We start from the raw sequence: 21,285 nt of genomic DNA on the forward strand, positions 1-21,285 counted from the left end.
AGGGTGGTAACATGAAGCCAAAGTTTACAGCTCTCTATACCATGTGAGCTCTTGTCTGTCTCTCTTTTTTTTTTTTTGAGGATGAAATGAGTTAATACATGTAATGGGATTAGAACACTCAATTTAGTTCAGTTCAGTCGTTCAGCCATGTCCAACTCTTTGCGACCCCATGGACTGCAGCATGCCAGGTTTCCCTGTCCATCACCAACTCCCGGAGCTTGCTCAAACTCATGTCCATCGAGTCAGTGATGCCATCCAACCTCTCATCCTCTGTTGTCCCCTTCTTCTCCTGCCTTCAATCTTTCCCAGCATCATGGTCTTTTCCAGTGAGTCAGCTCTTCACATCAGGTGGCCAAAGTACTGGAGTTTCAGCTTCAGCATCAGTCCTTCCAATGAATATTCAGGACCAATTTCCTTTAGGATGGACTGGTTTGATCTCCTTGCAGTCCAAGAACACTGGCACCAAGTAAACGATGCATGATTGTGGGTGATTATGACGATTGGTCCAACCATGTCAGCCCCTGTCAGAGGGTCACATCTGAGCAGGCAGATGGAGTGAGGACCACGATCCTGGGGACAGGAGGCACATGGGGAGGCACCCATACAGGACAGGACCCCAGGGGCTTCTCAGTGTTGGACCGGCCACGTGCCAGTCTTCAGAACAACCCCATAGCAGGGAACTAAAATCTGGCTTTGATTGACCCATGTTACAGGTAAGGAATTTGGACTCAGAAGTTAGGTGGTTGCCCAAGGTCACCACAGAAAGGATTAGAACACCACTGAAACCCAAGCCGCCTGGCCCTGGAGCCCAAACCATTAACATGCTCTATGTCCAGCAGGTCCAATGATCAAAGGGTCAGAAGTCAGTGATGAGCTGAAGGGCAATGTCCAACACAAAAGAGGGCCCCTCCGTTCAGCCCCACAAAATCGGAATAGGGAGGGAGATTTCTCAAGAGAAACCGGGAATTTGTGTTTTTATGTGAAATTGTCCTATTTTTCAACTCTGGTAGCTAATCAAAAAACTTTAACTCCATGCCTACAAGGCACAGCCACAGGGCAGGGTGAGCTCAGAGGCCTCTAGTTTACGACCTGAGAATTCAGGTAAAGTTTTCCGATAGTTCTGATTTCCAGTAGCTGGTCACTATCATAGTCACCACTGGTCCCATCATAGTCATCGTTCAAAGGCTGGTTATCTGTGACAGTGCCCAGTTACTAGAATTCCTGGGACCTTCCCCTCCCACCTGAGTCAATTCCAGTTGGTAGCTGGGGCTGTAGAGACACCTTTCTTCCAAAGAGAAGCTGTTGCCTCTCAGACCCAGAGACAAACTGGACAGAAACACACCCCTATCCTGCTTCTCCTCCTCGGCCATCCTGATCTAGGCAGGGAAAGGGTGGGGCAGGCACCGGCTGCCCTCTTGTTTCTCAGTCCTTGTAGCTGAGGCGGGGCTGTTTTAAATTTAGAGAAATAAACAACTCTGCTGTGTTTATAGGGCTGTTTGAATTCAGGAACAGCTTGAACTGTGGATTTGTAAACCTGGCTGTGGTTTTAGACCTCAAATCCCTTTCTCAAAACTCTGGGTTCTGCAAAGTCCAAAATGTATCCTCCCACACGTTATCACCTTGTTAAGCTTTGTTTACTTTTACTGGAATGTAACCCATAGGGCCTGGGGAGTGGGAGAACAATGAATTCATCACAGGGCAGTTTTGATAAGCCCATTGGATGCTCCAAAGGACTTAGGGCTTTCAGACCCGCTTGCATTAAATTTTTTTTTCCTAGAAAGAAAAATTTTCAGTTACTTAGGATAATGGAATTTGGAGGCTCGAAACTGATTTGGATGGCAGAGGACAGTTTCCCAGAACGTTTTGAAATGTGGCTCAAATCTTCATTTTCTGAAGCTCAGATCCTAGAGAGCCGGTTACTTTTCATAGAGACAAAAAAAAAAAAGGGAAGAAGAAGGAATAGGTTCCTAACTTCTCTTTCGTACCTATGTGTTTCACCCACGGTATTATTTTAACCACAGGCCCACAACCTTTCGCTGGGACAGCTCTCACCACTGCCCCCTCCAATCTCCACGGATATAAAAGAAGCGAACCCATGGCACGAGTCTTAAAAGGCATGCCCCGCCCAGACCCATGGCCAACATCCTGGAGCCAGAAATAACGTCCCGTGAGCCACACCATCAATTTCCTGCCCACAAACGCCACGGTCCCATCCAAACTCCACTGCGACATCACCGTGTCTGCTTTTTATGGAGGGTTCTTTTTCGTCTGTTTCTTGGGGGTTTTGGTTGTTGTTGTTTGTTGCTTTTTGCTTTACAAGATTAAATACTTTGCTCTCATGCCTCTGCAAAATGGTGTTTTAATTCCGTCTCCAGGGCCAGTCTCTGCATCCCTGTCCCCACTCCTCCCCTCAAGTCCGTATGTGACATGAGCACGCATGGTGCAGCTGAACTTTGTCTTCACATCTGCCACAGCCCAGAGGAACAGATGCCACCTGGCAATGAAATGAACTTGAAAGAAAGGAAGAAAAGAATGGAGCGCATCACTCACCCTCAGGGCCACACTGTGCCGGATTACTGATGCAGGAAGTTTTGTTCTTTCTGTAATAGAGAAATGTGACTCCTTTTCCCTCCTTGAGGTAAATGCCTTTGTTGACCTTTCCTTCTACAATATCTAAGTAAGAAGAATGGCAAACATTGTAGATTAATAATTGCAGGAGATGAAAAGTCCGGACACCTGTCAGGCTTACAAACCACTTTGATCTAAATATGCTGTATTCTTTCTATTTATAATTAAATATTTCTATTCAATGACGTTACAGATATTATTTAATATTAATGGTATTTAACATTTCATAATTGTGAACTAGACTATAAGTAATGTATTAGTGTCAATATTAAATATTATCTTATTAATATTGTATCCTAGTAATTAATATCACACCAGTTTATAATATGCACTGTAATATGACCACATTATAAGTACTGTATTTGTCAACAGTTGAGTTACTAGGAGGTATATGATTAGAATCTCCTACTGTCCTAAACTTTGATGCCATCCACCTCTTCATGAGTCCTTCTCACCGTCATCTTCACACGAGACTTTTCAGGTGAAACTCTGAGATTCAATTTCAAATGTAAAACTACACCTGTACTCTCTATCTTTCTGAATTCTCTCATTGAAAGCCCGTGATCTGACACATGGGAACCCATGATTTTAAGAGCATTCCTTTTCAGGCTCTAGGAGGGAAACTCAGAGCCACGCTTCGAGGCACCCAGCAGAGCCTGCCAGTGACTGGACTGCAGGGCCAGTAGTCCTGGCGGGGACGCCAGCTCCCCCATCATTTTGTTTGTCCCATTCCGATAGCAGACCTCTCTGATGGTGTCAGTGTGATGTACATGGTTTACAGAATAGATAAGGGAAGACTCTAAAAGCCAAGGGTGATGAGTCACACATGATTGACTGGGACCAAAGCCACCCAGATGCTGCCCCTGCCCTGTGGCAGCTGCGTCCTGCCCTTAGACCTGGTGGTCCAGATGAAGATGGACAGAAGCGCCAGGAGAACTTTGACTTGACCACTACCCTAGGGCAGATTCTCTAACAACCACTGGCATGTAGATACCAACCTGAAGGACTTCAACATCTTTCCTTATTGTTTTAAATTCATTTTTTTTAATCTATCTCGTTTATTGCTGGGGGTGGGGAATCTATATATTACATAGTTAAAATGGGCAACTTGAAGTTGCAGGATTGAATGAGGCTGTATAAACCCCTAAACCAGACTATTTGCTTGGCAAAATTAATTTTGGAAGTGAAACATCCCATAGTTGAAAGAACGATCAGGTCATATATTTTTTAAAAGGTCAGGAGCAAGACCTAAGTTATCTGAGCCAGCTTTCCATACTGACCAGAAAGCTGCCCAATTGCTACTATCTGTCCTGTTTTGTGCTGCCTAAGAAAAATCTGAAACATGTGGTCCTTGGAGGTTATTAAATAAGATAATCATTTAACCATGACTCTTGTGGGTGTGTCTTTTAGAAAACAGCTTCTAATGATTAAAAAAAAAAAAAAAATTCCAGCTACAGAAGAAATGCTGATTCTAGTGTTTGCAAGACATCAAATTTTTGATGAGGTATTTTAAAATTGACTTTAATTTTTCATTTCAAGGGCATGTTTTTCCTTCTCAAAAGAATATAATCCATTAAAAAATCCAAACAAGGTTTATTTTTTGGAAACTATCTCATCTTATGTCTGTACTGTTCTGAAAATAAGCTGCTGGTTTGGAAGACCCCGGTTGCTTGAAAGTGCATAGACACCCCCTACCCGACTATCCTTCAGTCTGTGATATTTCCTTTAGAATTAAGCCGCAGTCTTAAGTCCTTACCATCAAATACCCTGACTCTTTGGCTCTTGGGGAGATATTTGCTCATTTGCTAGTCAAAATATAGTGAATTCATATAGAACCAGATCGGATTGGCCTTTCAATTCATTGCAGATCCAAACTTAACACAGAAGTAACACATGCTCACCTACAGTTGCAGAGAAATTTGAGTAGGCAGAGTCATTGGTATAAACAAAGGTAGAATTATGAGAAGGGAGCACAGTGAGGTTGTGGGTTCGTGATGCTGGGTGAAACAACAAAAAAAGAAGCACAATGAATGAGTGACACAAAAAACAAATGGAACCGACATATCTCTCAACATAATACACACCCATAAGCGTGCTTCCATCCCACAAACAGCTCGGGTTCTCTCTCCCAGCCCCACCTCCTTCTTACTTATTCAGTCAACATTATGGCAACTCCAGCAGCCCCATACTGTCCCCAAGCTAGGGTGCTGTGGCTGTTGTATTTGGTTCCAACGTGCTGGCCCCAACTCCCATTCAGATACTTTAGTTGAGAGATATGAAATTGAACTCGGCCACTAAGTAGCCTTAACAAAAAGGATTAACGGTTGTGATGTCACAAGAACTGATGAAACAGAAGCACAGCATGAAAACAACTACACGTTATTACAACAAATGGACAAAACAACAGAGATTTAATTCAGCAACAAATAACAAAGCAGTGCATCCATGCAATAATTTCCAACACCATTCAACCGTCCCCAGCAGTAAAATGTGCTGATGGATTCTATTCCTTTTTCTTTTTGCCTTAAGAAACCTGTAATCAAATTGAAATATGCCAGCAGTGCACTATAACATAAAGAATAGATCCCGTGGAAAAGGGCAGTGAAACCTTTATTATTCGAGTGTTTTGGGACAAACACCAATGTAGTTTGAGTTTTATGGGAAATTAATATTTTGGGTGAACAAAATCCAACCACAATGTAATTGTATCTGATAACCTATGACAATGAGATGAGTTGACAGGGTGAGGACAGAACTATACGGATCATTATTTGAACTCTTGTTTAAAGTAATTACGGAAATGTTAGCACCCAGGTCCTAAACACGGAGCTATTTTGACAATGCATTTTCCAGTTGGAATGATCTCCTTTCAAAGGCTTTAAAATAAAAGCCCTGAGAAGAGAAAATTAGATTATGACAAGGGAAAGCCATTTCTTTTGACCCGAGATAGTCACAAAATGAACTGCCACAGGAACAGTCCATCGCTATAGCACAGACTATTTGGAGAATATATGAAGCCCCAGTGGTTCAATGTAAGTTTTCATCATGGCCGCCATTGCTGCCCAACATGCAGGCAAGGAAGAGATAATGCCAGATGAAGGCAGGGCTTTGGGTAGCCCTGCACAGGAGGACAGCATCCTTCTGGAGGGCCCTGCTCTTTGAGTGCCTCTAAGGATGCCAACAACAGAGACATTCACTGTAATACTTCCTGATTTGCAAAGTTTAAGAAAGACATTTTAGAATCTGAAGTGACAATTTATGGCAGCACATGACGTCCTGGGAATAAGGAACAAATCAGTGTATTGGTGTGAGAATCCTAATAAGCAGCAATGTGGGTTTTTTTTTTTTTTAATCCATTGCAAAGAACCAGTACAGACAATCTGAGCATGTGCTAGCATGGTTGTACATAAGCCTCCTGCTGTACAAATCAATCATTGGACATAATCAAGAGGAATAAAAATTAAAATGTCAGAACATCCCAAATTGCTCAAAACTTACACTTTAAAAAATCTTATTGGAATGGAAAAAGTACTCAGGGCTGTCTGGGGTTTCTCCTTCCGGTAAAAGTCTGAACTGAGTCAGATAGAAACTTTATTTTCCATGGAATTGCAGACCACTGGAATCATCTTAGGTGATGTTCGATCTTCTCAAGGCGTGGGGGTTGAGGGGGGCTATCAGTGAAGCATGGAAGAGCTGATGGGTAGGTGGGATTACCTTTGCTAAATGAAATTGTGACCCCACAAACAGGGCATTAGTCTTCACTGGCACAATCCTTGGCCCTAGGTTCAGATGGGCCCCTGCTTTGGCAGGCGTGTAGATTATACCATTTGTGTCTACCTAGAAAACATACATCCTGACTCGTACAGAGGTTGATCCATCAGGTACAAGTTAAAGCTGAAAACCGCTGCTTTTGTTTTAAGGTTGTTGGAGAAAATGCACATCTTAATATTTTGAAACATAAATGTTTTCTTTTAATCATAAAAACATATAAAACTTCTAGTGAAAATACTTTGCAATAACAATTATTAAGGGGAAGCAACACAAATATCTATTCATCTCTGTCATCCTGGCTTCACAGCTGATGCTGTTTGTTGTTCCCTGTCTCTCTAGACTGCCCCTGATTCCTGAGAGATGCCCATGGGGCCCCAGTTTCTGTTTCCACCCGTGTCTACCTCCAGTTGTCTCCTGAAGTTCGTGGATCCCGTCCACATTTTCCAATGGCCAGTAATGGGAAGCAGAAGCCAGGACCTCAAACCCTTGAGGGAAAAAAGAATAAAAATGTTACATCACTATTAGGAAAGAAAGAGCTGGACATAAGGAGCTACTTACTACCTACATCAGGAATTGCAGGAAGAGTTAATTATCAGAGTGACTTCGGAGGTACTCAAAATGTCTTTGAATAGATTCGACACACACTCCCAGGTTTCAAAAACTCAATAAACTAAAAATAAATGAATATTTTTACAGGATAAAACATACTAAATAGGAATAGATACCTTTTAGCCCAAAGAAAATAAAAGCCATTCTGCCTAATGGCACAACACATGAAGCATGCCCACATGTGTCAGAGAAAAAGATAAGAATGTCCATTATCCCACCGTTAGTTCCTATGCTTTAAGAGAAATAGCTGATGCAATCAGACAAGAGAGAAAAAAAGGCTGAAAAAGAGGAGGAAGCCAGCAGCTATATTGTGCAGACATCGTGTGAGATTCTTTACAAATACATCCTCATTTCAGTCTAACAATAATCTATAAAATAATTGTACTTCTAGCCATATGTTAAGACAAGGAATACAATGCCACCTCAGTAGACACCCAGCCAACTGGTTTTAGATACAATCCTCCATATACATCTCCTGAATTGATCTTGATCTTTCTATTTTTGCTCTGCTTCCTCCATACTAAAAATCAATCCTTTAAAAGTCTCCTTTAGGGTCCTTGTACTTTGAGTAGACATCATATTGTGCAGACATGTTCTTTTTTATTCTGCTCTTCTCACTTAATATCATATGAATTATTTCATTTTTTTTTTCTCTCTAACTCTCATAATGGAATTTGGGTAATAGTCTCTGGAGAGGCTGCACCATCACACACTCAACTGTTCTCCTAACTTGAATCTTCTCTTGGATTAATTCTCTGTGAACAGTTCCCAGAAATGGAAATAAAGATCCAGATGACTAAATAATAATCAACTGCCTTCAGTGTCTGCCAGGTCCCAGTAAAGTTAAAATTACCAAAGTAATCTTTGTGTTGTTCATTGTAAAAAATATTTTTTAAGAAGAGATAATATGATCATTATTTTCAAATGATGTATGCCTGATAATGAAAATGAAAAACTATTACAAATAAGAAAAGAATTTAGTAAGTGAAAAACTGTTACAAATGGTAAAAGAATTTAGTAAGGAGGCTGATACAAATTAAACATGCAAATGTGAATAGCTCTCTTGTATTCATATAATAATGCTAAAAAAAAATAGAAGAAAGGTTTTAATTTATAAATGCAATCAATAAAGAGAAGACATTTAAGGACAAAAGAATAAGAACTACACAACATTCTCACGAAGAAAACAATCAAATCATACTGAAGGATGTAAAAGAACCCTTGAATAAATGAAGGGCTTCCCTGGTAGCTCAGCTGGTAAAGAATCCGCCTGAAATGCAGGAGACACCGGTTGACTTGACCTATTCTTAATAAAGAAAACTCAAAAATCAAAAAATATCTACTAAATATTCTCAACATCTCTAATTATCAAAAATACAACATTAATTATCAAAAATTAAAAATACAGTGAGGTACCACCTCACACCAACCAGAATAGCCATCATAAAAAAGTCTACACATAATGAATGCTGGAAAGTGTGGAGAAAATGGAACTCTCCCACACTGTTGGTGGGAATATAAATTGGTGCAGTCACTATGGAAAGCAGTATGGAGGTTCTTTAAAAAACTGAAAATAGAAGCACCGTATGACCCAGAAATCCCATTCCTGGGCACATATCCAGAGAAAACTCTAATTCAGAAAGATGCATGCACCCCCAGTGTTCATTTCAGCACTATTTAGAACAGTCTAGACATGGAAGCAACTTAAGTGTCCATCACCAGATGAATGGATAAAGAAGAAGTGGTACATATGTATACAATGGAGTACAATTCAGCCATAAAAAATGAGATAATGCCATTTGCACCAACATGGATGGACCTTAGAGATTATCTTACTAAGTGAAGTAAACAAGGCAGAGAAAGACAAATGCTAAATGATATCACTTATATGTGGAATCGAAAAAAAAAAGATACAAATTAAGTTATTTACAAAACAGAAATAGACTCACAAACATGGAAAATTAACATATGGTTACCAAAGGGGAAAGTAGGGGAAGGGATAAATTACAAATTTGGGATTAAAATATATATACTACTATATACAAAATAGACATAGACAGTTCAAGGAAAAAGAAATACAAATTACTTTTAGAAATATAAGAAGTTCAACCATGCTGATAATTTTAAAAAGCATGTTAAAACTACAGCGAGCTAGCCTATTCACTTATCAGACTGGCAAATGAAAAGTTACACTTATTAGAAGACTTAAGTATCCCTTGGACTGCAAGGAGATCAAACCATTCAATCCTAAAGGAAATAAACCCTGAATATTCATTAGGAAGGACTGTTACTGAAGCTGAAGCTCCAATACTTTGGCCACCTGATGCAAAGAGGCAACTCATTGGCACAGACCCTGATGCTGGGAAAGACTGAAGGCAAAAGGAGAAGGGGGTGGCAGAGGATGAGTTGGTTAGATAGCATCACTGACTCAATGGACATGAATCTGAGCAAACTCCAGGAGATAGTGGAGGACAGAGGAGCCTGGTAAGCTACAGTCCATGAGGTCACAAAGAGTCAGACAGGACTTACTGACTGAACAACAACACACTGAAGTGGGCAAGTTCTACCACCTTTTCTGGTGGGGGTTCACCTTTCTGGAGGGCAATATCTATCAAAATCTTAAGCTCACATGATGTTTGACCTAGCAATTTAATTCCCAGAAATTTATTCTGAAGATCTAGCGTATTCTCATGCATATGATCAAAGACCTATGTACAAGGGTATTTGTTGCAGAATTTTTAAAATAGTAACAGAAACCTGCAAACAGCCTACATGCTCATTTACAGAGGGCTGGCTAAATAAATATGGAACATCTATATAATGATCTAGGGTGTAACTAGGATAAATAATGATGCTGATTTACATGTACTGACATAGAATATTCTTTAGTCGTATTGTTAAGATAAAAAAAATCAAGGTGAGAAAAATATGTATATTGTGAACTATTTTGTGTAAAATACAGTGTTTCAGAGGGCAGGGAAAAGAGAAAGAGGGGGTGCTTGGCTGTGTACTCTAGAAACTGAGAAGACTCGTTTGGGGTGACAAAATTGAGAAATGGGGTGTAAGATGCGAGATTTTCATTTCTGTTTTGTTAACTGTTATAGTGAAGTTGCTCAGTCGTGTCCGACTCTTTGCGACCCCGTGGACTGTAGCCTACCAGGCTTCTCCATCCATGGGATTCTCCAGGCAAGAATACTGGAGTGGGTTACCATTTCCTTCTCCAGGGGATCTTCCCGACCCAAGGATCGAACCTGGGTATCCCACATTGGAGGCAGACGCTTTAACCTCTGAGCCACCAGGGAAGCAATTGAATGTTAGGACCTGTATTTTAACAACCATTTAAGTCTTGCTTTCACAGTTAAAGTGACCGTAGATAATGTCCATATGAAATTTTCAGAGAAAACTGAAGCACTCCATCTAACATCTGAATTTCTACCAGGATGCCAAACATGTGCCCAGGTCCAGATTATCGGGTTCTTTTTTCAGTTTGCATCTGTGAGGCTGTCCCTTCAGGGTTATGTACATGCATCAAAAATGGAAGCCAAGAATCTAGCTAATTCTACAATAGGGGCCACAGAGAGGTAGCTGTGTGCACAACTAACTCTCTTGTACCTGTTAGGGACTTATGTCTCTGGGAAATCAGTGGTTCTATTCCAGGACCTCCACAGTAAGAATATGAAATGCAAAAATCAAAAATATTCATCCCTATTTATACCATGATTTTTTTCCCCTAAAATCTGGGATATTAATTTTGAAGAGGAGAAGACATCATTGACTTGATATTCAACTCATCTGGGGAAAAAAAATAGGAAAAGGAAATAACATCTGTTGAGCAAAGAACAGATGTTATATCTTCAGAATTTTCGTCTTCATAAAATGAAGCCTGTGGGTAATAAATTTCTTTCCATTATCAGCTCCACTGAGAAATGGCCATGTCCATCCTGGGCAGGAAGGTTCATAGAATCGAGGGATTGTGTCTTGTTCACATAGAAAGATGCCCCCCCCCTCCGCCACCTGCCTGCCAGCCAGTGCCCAGTGATGGGAAGTATCAGTGGTTGGGTGAGGGGGTCTGTAACCAGGAGAGGGCCTGAACGCTACCCACCAAATGGCCCAGATGTAACTATCAACACTGAGTTTGTCCAGTAAGTCATGAAGGAGGTGCACACTGAAATATCCATGAGGGCCAGGGGCATGAGGAGTTACCTGCAGGGAGGCCAGGGATGATGCTCACTGTGGCTTCCGACTTGGAAGGCACAGGTGATCAGAAAAGGTGCTGGGAACACACACCGGGACCACCCCGGTTTCTCACTCCCAGGTCTCAGGGCGGTGGCGGCTGGGCGGGGAAGAAAATGAGTGTCCTGTCTAAAGAAAGTGACTTCTTCCCAAGCCAATGATCCCACCTCTGTAGGAGGATATGCCTAGTATTGCCAGGTCTCCCACTTTCAAAAAGAAGTCAGAGGGACTTCCCTGGTGGTCCAGTGGCTAAGATTCCACACTCCAAATGCGGAGGGTCCAGGTTCAATTCCTGGTTGGGGAACTAGATCTCACAGGCCACAACGAAGTGTTTGCATGCCATAGCTAAAGATCCCACATGCACAACTAAGACACAGAGCAGCCAAATATATAAATACTAAATAAATATTTTTTAAATCAGAAATACATATTTTTTAAATTTGAAATCTCCCCACATGGTAATGTCAGCAATTTAGGTTTTTTTAATTAATTAAAACATTATGTGGCATTAATAAGACATATCAAGGAAATTAATTGAACACATAGATTTCCTTTTACAACCTAAAGAGTAAACAATCCATGAACCTAAAAGTGTCAGAAGAAAAGGGTTTCATTTTTTTGTGAATTAGACACTTCAGCTATTTTCCCAAAAAGAAGGTGATATGGAATCTTCAGGTTGTACAGTCACCCTGGTTTTCACCAAAGAAACCTAAACAGACTAAATGTCTACTTAGACAAGACAACAGCTGAGGGGTAACACGGTTCATACAGGGTCTTCAAAACATCCCCCAGCCCTAAAAAATAAACTGAGAGAGACAGACTTCCAGCCTAGGTCACAACTATAAAGCAGTTCTTCAGACATACAGATAGCCAACAGGGAAAGGAAAAGATACTAAACATCAGAGAAATGCAAATCAAAAGTGCAAAACTCACACCGGTCAGAATCATCATCATCAAAATGTCTACAACTAAATAAATGCTGGTGAGGGTGTGGAGAAAAGGGAACCCTCCTACACTGTTGGTGGGAATGTAAGTTGGTGCAGCCACTATGAAGAATAGCATGGGGTTCCTCCAAAAGCTAAAAACAGAGTTACCATACCATCCTGAAATACCACTCCTGGATATTTATCCAGAGAAAACTCTAATTCAAAAAGACGAATGCACCCTTATTTCACAGCAGCAGTATTTACAATAGCCAAGACATGGAAATAACCTAAATGTCTATTGACAGATGAATGGATAAAGAAGATGTGGCCTGTGTAAGCAGTGGAATGTTATTCAGTCATGAAAAAAAGTGAAATAATGCCATTTGCAGCAACATGGATGCAACAAGAGACTCTTATACTAAATGAGGTAAGTCAGACAGAGAAAGACAAATACCATATGATATCACTTACATGTGGAATCTAAAATATGACCACAAATGAACTTAGCTATGAAACAAACACACGCACAGACATAGAGAACAGACTTGTGATTGTCAAGGTGGCGGGGAGGATTGGGAGTTGGGGGTTAGCAGATGCAAACTATTACATATACAATGGATAAACAATAAGATCCTACTGTATAGCACAGGAAACTATATTCAATATTTTGTGATAAACCATAATGGGAAAGAGTATGATAAATATATATATATACATATATATATACACACACATGTACGTATGTATAACTGAATCACTTTGCAGTACAGCAGAAATTAACACGACATGGCAAATCAACTATAGTTCAATAAAATACATTTTTAAAAAATCAGTTCTTCAGGAATAATTTCTCATCCATATTTAATGTTTCGTTGATCCAGTTTGGTGAGGGGGGAGGGACGGAGGGGTATCAATACTCAGAAAGAAAGTTAATAATAGCTTTTGTTTTTCCTTTTCAGTTTTTCTTCCAGATTTTTCTATTCCATCCTTTCCCTGTTACTTACTCTCTGTGTCAGTAGAGGGAAGCCCTCACCCCTTGAATGTGTGGAGGGAAATATGTCTCCAGGGTTCCACTGACTTCACTGGACAGAAAACTACACCACACAGAGGAAAACTGGTCCCTGCCAATCCCGTGCCAACCGTGGTCCCCTCCTGTTTGGCCCATGACACACCGAGTTCATGCCACAGCAGGACTCCCTGCTGTCGCCCCTGCCCCGAAGTCCCCTTGCTCTCTTGCTGTGCATAACCAGCTCTGTCTTTCAAGCCTCGGTCCACGGGACATACCCTCTGAGAGGCCTGCCCTGATCACCTTTTATCGCCCACCATCCACTCTTTCTACCAACCCCCTTCTTTGTCTTCCCATGGCACTCACACTATAATTTAAAAGTTTTTGTTTGTTAGTATATTTGTAGTCTGTCTCCTCTATCAGACTCTTTGCAACTTGAGTGCAAAGACTGTTCTGTTTGTACCATATCCCAGTTGTTTAAAACAAGGCCTGGTGTGTGTGTGTGTGTGTGTGTACATGTATGTGTCAGAAATCTGGGTTTTTGAACTTGAACTCTCCCCACCCAGGTTTCAGTGTCTACTGCTCCTTTTTAGTAACATGCCTGTGATCGTCAGTATTAGTATGATTTCTCTAAGGTAGTTAGTTGACCAATAGAAAAAGATCTTCTACACTAACTTAGGATGTGAAAGGAACAGTCTCTCTATGAAACCAAGGCTGGATTCAAGCTGCTCCTTGAAGCTGAGAGCCTAGGATGCGAGTGCATGTGGGGAGATGTGGCCAAAGGCACAATGTGGGAACGCCCCTGCAGCTCTCCTTCCTCCCTGATGGGGCTGGGGTCTCAGGACTGCTTTGTTCACTCTGCCTGATGTTCTTGGCCAGACCCCTCCCCTCATCTCTCCTGGGAAATCCGCGTGAGCTATGAGGCGTGGGTTAGCGGTAGGGCTCACACAGCCTCCCTCTAGTGCAATGCTAGATGATTTATTTATCCCCAAATCATTCAGCATTTTGGCCAAGGAAAGGGGAGCCGGTGAAAATTTACCAGCTTCGCATCCTTTTCAACGGAAGACTGAACTTGAATGTGCAGATAAAAAGAAACAGCAGCACAACCTGGAAGGGTCTGGGAAAGGGGCGGCAGGTGCTATGTTGAGCTGCCAAGGTGGCAAGAAGAAGCCCCTGAAGCAGCCCAAGAAGCAGCTCAGGAGACGGATAAGGAAGATAAGACATCCAAGCTGAAACAGGAGGAGGAGCAGAAGAAATCGGAGGAACTAAAAGGGAAGGCTGCCAGGGAAACGCCCCTGGCCACAGGTGGAATAAAGAAATCTGGAGAAACATCTGCTGGTCCTGGTGCCTGAGGCAATGACGACCCTTAATCCCGTTTCTGCTTAAACATCTGGATTCCCTGCCATAATGTCTGATGCCACCTATAGCTAGGAGGAAGTGTTGTCTTGGAACCTGTTCTCCATTTAAGGATAAACTTGCAGATAAAGACAGGGAGATGACAGGATGCCCACCGTGAGGGCCGCGTCACTCCAACGGGGACAGACCCCCCACCCCACGTCCACCTTCACCCAGCACCAAGCTGGTGCTCCCACGAGACTGGGGTCCGTCTCCTGGAACCTGGATTCACACCGTGGGGATGCTGCGCCCACCATCTCTGGTGGGTTGTGGAGGCAGCAGGGCTGCTCTAGACAAGAATCACGGCCAGAAGCACGCTCACCCCCAGGCCAGTGTTGCTCTCATGGCTCCCAGGCAAAGACTTGGGGATGTTAGTGTGAGGTCCCCTCCACCATGCATGCACCAGCCAAGCAGCAAATGGGAACAAGGGCCAGTAAGTGCACCCCTGCCATGGTCCCAGAGACCTCCTTCTCTGGGAAGGAGCAAGGAAAAGTTTCTCGCTTCTTCCGTCCTCCCTGTGGAAAGCCTCATGGTGAGGCGTCCAGACAGGACTCACGATGGCAAAGGGAAAGGGAACCCAGCCGGGGGTGGGTGAGGGGTTTCCTCGGAGGGGCTGGAGCAGTCAAACTCCCGTCAGAGAGATGTGGACAAAAGAGGGCAGGGACAAAAGGATGGGGACAAAAGCTGCTCTAAGGCAGCTCAAGTGAATCTGCGCTGGAAACGCACGACATGAGTCAAGGACAGAAGATGCTTCACCTACGAACATCCCATTTCCTGAATCACAAGTGTTCAGATGCCCCAGAGCGAGAGGCTCGGGGCGCAGAGAGACCTGCTTCTCCAAGTCAGAGGTGGAGGACGATGAGTGACCCAGGGGACAAGGTGTCAGGACAGCTGGTGGGGCCAGCGGAGCCCAAGAAGGGCTCCTTCCCCAAGAGCCTCAGAGACACACAAGCAAACTGCCTCCAGACCCCAGACTGGGCAGGAAGAACAGGTAGTGGGCAGAAGATGGGGAAGCTGCCTTACCTGGATGGACGTGTGACCTGGTGTGGGCCCCGCGCACCTGCACACAAAACATCACACTATAAGACACAAGCAACCTCCCAGCAGAAATCTGTTCCCGACTCGACGAGCACCGCCTGGGCACGTTACCTGAAAATCACAATAAAATAACAGCAGCCAGGAGTGCCAGCAGCAAAGAGGCAGCAGCTTCTTCATGGTTTTTTCAGAGGTGAAAATATGATCCAAGTGGAATTCCTGAGGGTCTGTGACAGAGTTGCCTTTAACTTTCACTTCTTTGGGAAAGGGACATTGTCACAGGTTCCAGAAATAAGAACACCATCTGTTTAGCTAGAGTTTGTGAACTTCAGAGTGAGGGCAGAGTCGTGGAGAGTTAAGAGGTGTTTCTTGCCTGTCTCCAAACTTCAGAGTCTTCGGTGATCAATAAACACATTGGAGCGACCAACCGGCCCCGGGATGAGGGGAGGAGAAACTGCTTCCGATCCAAACTCCTGAAAAGCTATCCAGGGCTGGGACTGCAGTGGTGAGGCTCAGGGGGCAATCTTGGGTCCCTCACGGTTTTCTTTTGCTGTCAAGAGCCGTCATTTGTCCCCATTCAGGTCTGGAGTTGGACATTGCCCTTTTCCCTGGAAGCGGGAGGAATTGTGTCTGGAGCTCCCGGGGCTCTCCGGCCAGCGCCTTGCTGCCTAAGTTCTTCTGGTGTGACTCAGGCTTACACCTCCGTCTGTCCCCCGGCACGGAGCTCGGAGTGGAGAGAGTGAGTGATGTAAGGCTCTCTCCTCAAACTTTGTTCAGCTCTGCTCCTCTGTTTATATCCCACGGCTGCTGGATCCTTTCTGGGTCCTAACACCGGTCTGTTAAGAAGAACTGGGAATTATTTTCAGGATCTGCGGTTCTGAAGCAGAGCAGACAGAGCCAGGGTGTGGACATACCTTAGCTGCCTTCCCTTAACACCCTCAAAGTCAGTGTAAATACTAATAAATACAAAACATACAACAGACAATAAACTCTGTTTAGAGCTGAGTCTTCTTTGCCCAAAGAAAAAAGTAAGGTGATCTAGGGATGGAAAAAAAAAAAAAAACACCCACACCCATTCCCCAGCTCATGCCCTCCACAGGATGCTGGCCACTTTTCTCTTTAACCCTTTCAGAGATGAATGAAACTGTTTACAAGGTGCTCTGGGCCATTACACCAAACCCCACATCTTCCCCCCAGCCACAGCATCCAGGGACCCTTAGCCAGCCTCATCTTACTTTACTAGAAACTAAAACTTTAATCTATATTGCATACATGTCCACACACACACACCATTAAGTAACACAGTTAACCCACACAAATACCAACTCGTGTCTCATGCATTGCAGGCAGATTCTTTACTGTCTGAGCCATCAGGGATGCCCCTAACTAACACACACTTAATTAACTAACACTTACCTCCCTGTACCCTCTCCAACACGTAACTAGCTGTGTGTTCTTAGGCAAGTTACTGAACCTCTCTGTTTCAAATTCCTCATCTGTAAAATGGAGGTAATAGTTTCAGCTCCAAAGAGCTGTAACAAGAAATGAGATGATACATATAAGGCTTTCAAAGCAGTGCTTGGAAAATATGTAGCACTCCATAAACGCTCGCTGTGTTTTGCAAGGAAAAAAAAAAAATCACTCAATAAATGCTAGCTGTGATTATTATTATAAAGTAGAAAATAACACTCATTAAATGTTAACTAATATTATCAGCTCCTTCGTCCTGACTTTAAATGGGAACGGAGTCCAAGTACTTCCTAAAGAGGATAAGAAAAATGACCTCCAGTCTCCATGGGGAAGAACAAAAAAAAGTGATGTCAAAACTGTAAAGTGATTATTTTTAACTTGCGCCTGTAGCCCACAACCTCTCAGATGATCTGATAGCCTGAACTTCCCTGCACAGCGGCAGCAGGGTTCCAGAAAATTCCTGCGCACGTTTCTCCATCTCTTCGCACTTGAAAAAAATGGCAGGTTCCACTGTCATAACTGCACCTTTATCCTGTAGCCTAGACTGATGGCCTCAGTGGAAACTTACAGCCTTTATCTCTGCATTTCATCTGCTTTCTCTCCTTCCCACCGCCTCCCTCTGGAAGAAAGAGAAAGATGCAAGAGGAGGGGGAGCCAATGCAGACTTTCCTTAGTCCGCTTCTTAATTTACGAAACATTAGACAGATTGCTGATTAAATGGACCTGTCCCATCACTGAGACTGAACCACGCTGGCTGTGTTCTTTTTTTAACCATAAAAATCACCATCAACCCAGAGATGGTCATACTGAGTGAAGAAAGTCAGACATGTATCATATGATATTACTTACATGTGGAATCTAAAAAAATGGTACAAATGAACTTATTTACAAAACAGAAATTGAGTGACAGATGTAGACAACAACCTTATGGTTACTGGGTAGAAAGGGGGAGGGATGAATTGGGAGATTGGGGCTGACATATATACACTACCATATATAAAATAGATGACCAATAAGGACCTACTGCATAGCACAAGGAACTCTACTCAATACTCTGTGATGACCTACATGGGGAAAGGATCTAGAGAAGAGTGGATATGTGTATATGCATAACTGATTTTCTTCGCTGTACAGCAGAAATCAACACAACATTGTGAGCCAACTATACTCCAATAAACATTTTTTAAAAATCACCATCAGATAACAGGAGGCATCTCAGTACAATAACAGCAATAAAAACTGGGTAGAAATCAAAGTCAGCGGAACCTGCCCTCACTCCCCATAGACTTGCTTTTCGTCTCAATCCCAGATAGCAGGTTCGTGCTCATTCACATCTCTCACCTTTCTCGGTTCCTTTTCATGGGCTGAGATGAGCCCATCTTTGTGTAAAGCATCCTTTCCTATGGTGGGGGGATTTTGGAAAAGATACTGATGGAGTGTGGAATCCCATCTGGAATCCCATCCCTGTGAATCCCTTTACCAGAGGTTGGTAAAAGAATGTAAACCTTCAATTATAAGATGAGGATCCAATATATAATATGGTGACTCTAGTGGATAAGACTATATGGTGTAATTAACATTTCTAAGAGAGTAGAATTTATGTTCTCATCCCCCAAAAAAGATAAATATGTGAGACGTGAGGTGACAGATGTGTTAATTAGCTCTGTTGTGGGAGTCTTTTCACAGTGTACATGTATATCAAATCATCACATCGCACACCTTAAATATATTACAATTTTGTCAATTATACTGTGATAAAGCTGAAACAAATCAAAGGAAGCTTAAATTCCAATTAGGCTCTATTCAGTACAGTTTTACAGGGATGAAACAAAGTGTAAAGTTGACTGAAAATAGGGGCTTAGCTGGATTATTCACCCACAGCTGGATATGTGTCCTCCTGCTCAGCAGGAGGACAGCGTGGAGCTCATGAAGAGCCCTGTAGAGCTGCCCAGACGCTGGCAGGGTGATGAATTCTCAGTGCCTGGTTCTCCTCTCCCTCAGCTGCACCTCCCCACCCACACAGCCTTCAACACACCATCACATTTGTAAAGAGCTCCCTGGGCAGGGCTGGCCCTGTCCCACTGGGTTCCGTGGAGATGCCGCCCCAGGAAGAACTATGATGCCCCCAGCCAGTGTTAGGGGTATAAGCAACACACAGATACCATAGACATCAACAGGGTTAGAGCTTGAGAGATGAATGCACTGCAGAAATGGTGGGAGGGAGTTGGGGAATTCTCTCTCTTAAGGGACAAGGGAAGGAAGAACATTCTGGAAAGACATTCTGGAAGGAGCCTGGGGTGTACCAAGGGCCTGTGTTGTTTCTGCCAGCCCAGGCTTCCCCTTCCCCTTCTGTGGCCACAAGTAAGTGGTCTTCCTTTGGAGGGTGCGCCCTCCATCAGCCCACGTGCTTCTGTCGGGAGGGCAGGTAGCGGGGGAGGGTGGGAACCCCCCCGCAGCACCTCCGTGCCCCAGGCCTGTGATTGTTGTACATCCTACTGCTAGGCTCTAATCTTCCCAGACCAGCGCCTTGGAAGAGAAGAGGCCCCCCACCCCCACTGGAGCTGCTATAACCCCGAAGGATCTTAAATTAAGGCTTCTCATACCCGCTTTTCCACTATAAAGAGTTACTATGGTGGAAAGAATGGACAGACTGGAGTCTGCTGAGCTCCTTCGAGGCTAGAGCCAGTTTTTGCCGACAGGCACCAATCAATTCACGTTTCCCTGGAGGAAGTTTGAGCTTGGCTTCTGTGATCAAGAGTCCTGGCGAAAGGGATGGATCTCAGAAGCTGCAGTCGTTTGTCCTTCAGTGACCTGTAGGCACAGAAGGGAAGGGGCAGGAGGGGAGGGGGGACAGAGAGAGAGGTGGAGCTTGGTTGCTGGCATCCCAGGCCCTCTTGCTCATCACTGCTGGTCCTGTCAGCCTCACTCCTTAGTCCTACGCACTGGGATGATCTTCCTGATAGCAGCCCCTGCCAGCCTCACTCCCCACAGTGTGCCTTTGCCCACCTGGGGCCCCTTCCACTTGACAGATGAGATGTGGGGGTGGTGGGGGCACGTGGCCACATGCATCATTACCCAGAACTGGGGCACTCACTGACAGGGAGCAGCCCTGCCCAGTGGGTTCAGGACCCAGCAGATAAACACCCCCCTTCTCTTCTACTCCAGGGTTGGCAACCCAATAACAACCTTTGAATTGACTTTCTCATCAGCCTGTTTTATTTCCCTGTAAAGGCAATGGCAAGCCACTCCAGTACTCTTGCCTAGAAAATACCATGGATGGAGGAGCCTGGTAGGCTGCAGTCCATGGGGTCGCTACAAGTCCAACGCGACTGAGTGACTTCACTTTCACTTTTCACTTTCACACAATGGAGAAGACAATGGCAACCCACTCCAGTGTTCTTGCCTGGAGAATCCCAGGGACAGCAGAGCCTGGTGGGCTGCCGTCTATGGGGTCGCACAGAGTCGGACACGACTGAAGCGACTTAGCAGCAGCAGCAAACACCTTCATGCCTGGAATCAACCTCCAAGAAAGCTACACACACACATTGTCAACCCCAGGCTCTGCTTCTGGGCAACCAAGAATAAGATTGACCATCAGAGGCAGATGAACTTAGAGCCTGTCATACAGAGTGAAGTAAGTCCAAAAGAGAAAAACAAATACCATATATTAAGGCATATATATGGAGTCTAGAAAAATGGTACGGACAAACCTATTTTCGGGGAAGGAATGGAGAGACAGAAAGAACAGACTTGTGCAAACAACAGGGAAAGGGGAGCGTAGGATGAATTGGGAGATTAGCGCTGACATAATAGACTACCACGTGTAAAACAGATGGCCAGTGGGAAGCTGCTGTATAACACAGGGAGTTCAGCTCAGTGCTCTGTGATGACCTAGAGAGGTGAGGTGGGGGTCGGGGGTAGGAGGGAAGCTCGAGAGGGAGGAGATCAGTCAGTTCAGTTCAGTTCAGTCGCTCAGTCGTGTCCGACTCTTTGCGACCCCATGAATCACAGCACGCCAGGCCTCCCTGTCCATCACCAACTCCCGGAGTTCACTCAAACTCATGTCCATCGAGTCGGTGATGCCATCCAGCCATCTCATCCTCTGTGGTCCCCTTCTCCTCCTGCCCCCAATCCCTCCCAGCATCAGAGTCTTTTCCAATGAGTCAACTCTTCGTATGAGGGAGGAGATATGTATATATAATATGGCAGATA

The 21,285-nt window shown here is 43.8% G+C and overlaps 1 protein-coding gene, 1 non-coding gene and 1 pseudogene across 3 annotated transcripts in view; 2 read left to right on the top strand and 1 right to left on the bottom strand.

The window, feature by feature from the left end:
* ADGRD1 (adhesion G protein-coupled receptor D1) overlaps positions 1–16,367 on the bottom strand; it is a 175,595-nt gene extending 159,228 nt beyond the window's left edge. The window contains 5 exon segments of one of the 2 annotated variants that reach the window (NM_001034564.2): positions 2,551–2,673; positions 4,530–4,625; positions 6,801–6,884; positions 15,592–15,628; positions 15,718–15,976. In NM_001034564.2, coding sequence (NP_001029736.2) covers positions 2,551–2,673; positions 4,530–4,625; positions 6,801–6,884; positions 15,592–15,628; positions 15,718–15,783 — 406 coding nt within the window. In that variant the 5' untranslated portion in view covers positions 15,784–15,976. 2 annotated transcript variants of the gene reach the window in all.
* Positions 11,473–11,545, top strand: TRNAW-CCA (transfer RNA tryptophan (anticodon CCA)). Its single transcript has one exon. It is a non-coding gene; the product is annotated as a tRNA-Trp (tRNA).
* Positions 14,270–14,800, top strand: LOC132342606 (translation machinery-associated protein 7-like; annotated as a pseudogene).
* Positions 16,368–21,285: the final 4,918 nt, after the last annotated feature.

This window comes from Bos taurus, chromosome 17 (genome assembly GCF_002263795.3).
Source record: "Bos taurus isolate L1 Dominette 01449 registration number 42190680 breed Hereford chromosome 17, ARS-UCD2.0, whole genome shotgun sequence".
Lineage (NCBI taxonomy): Eukaryota > Metazoa > Chordata > Mammalia > Artiodactyla > Bovidae > Bos > Bos taurus.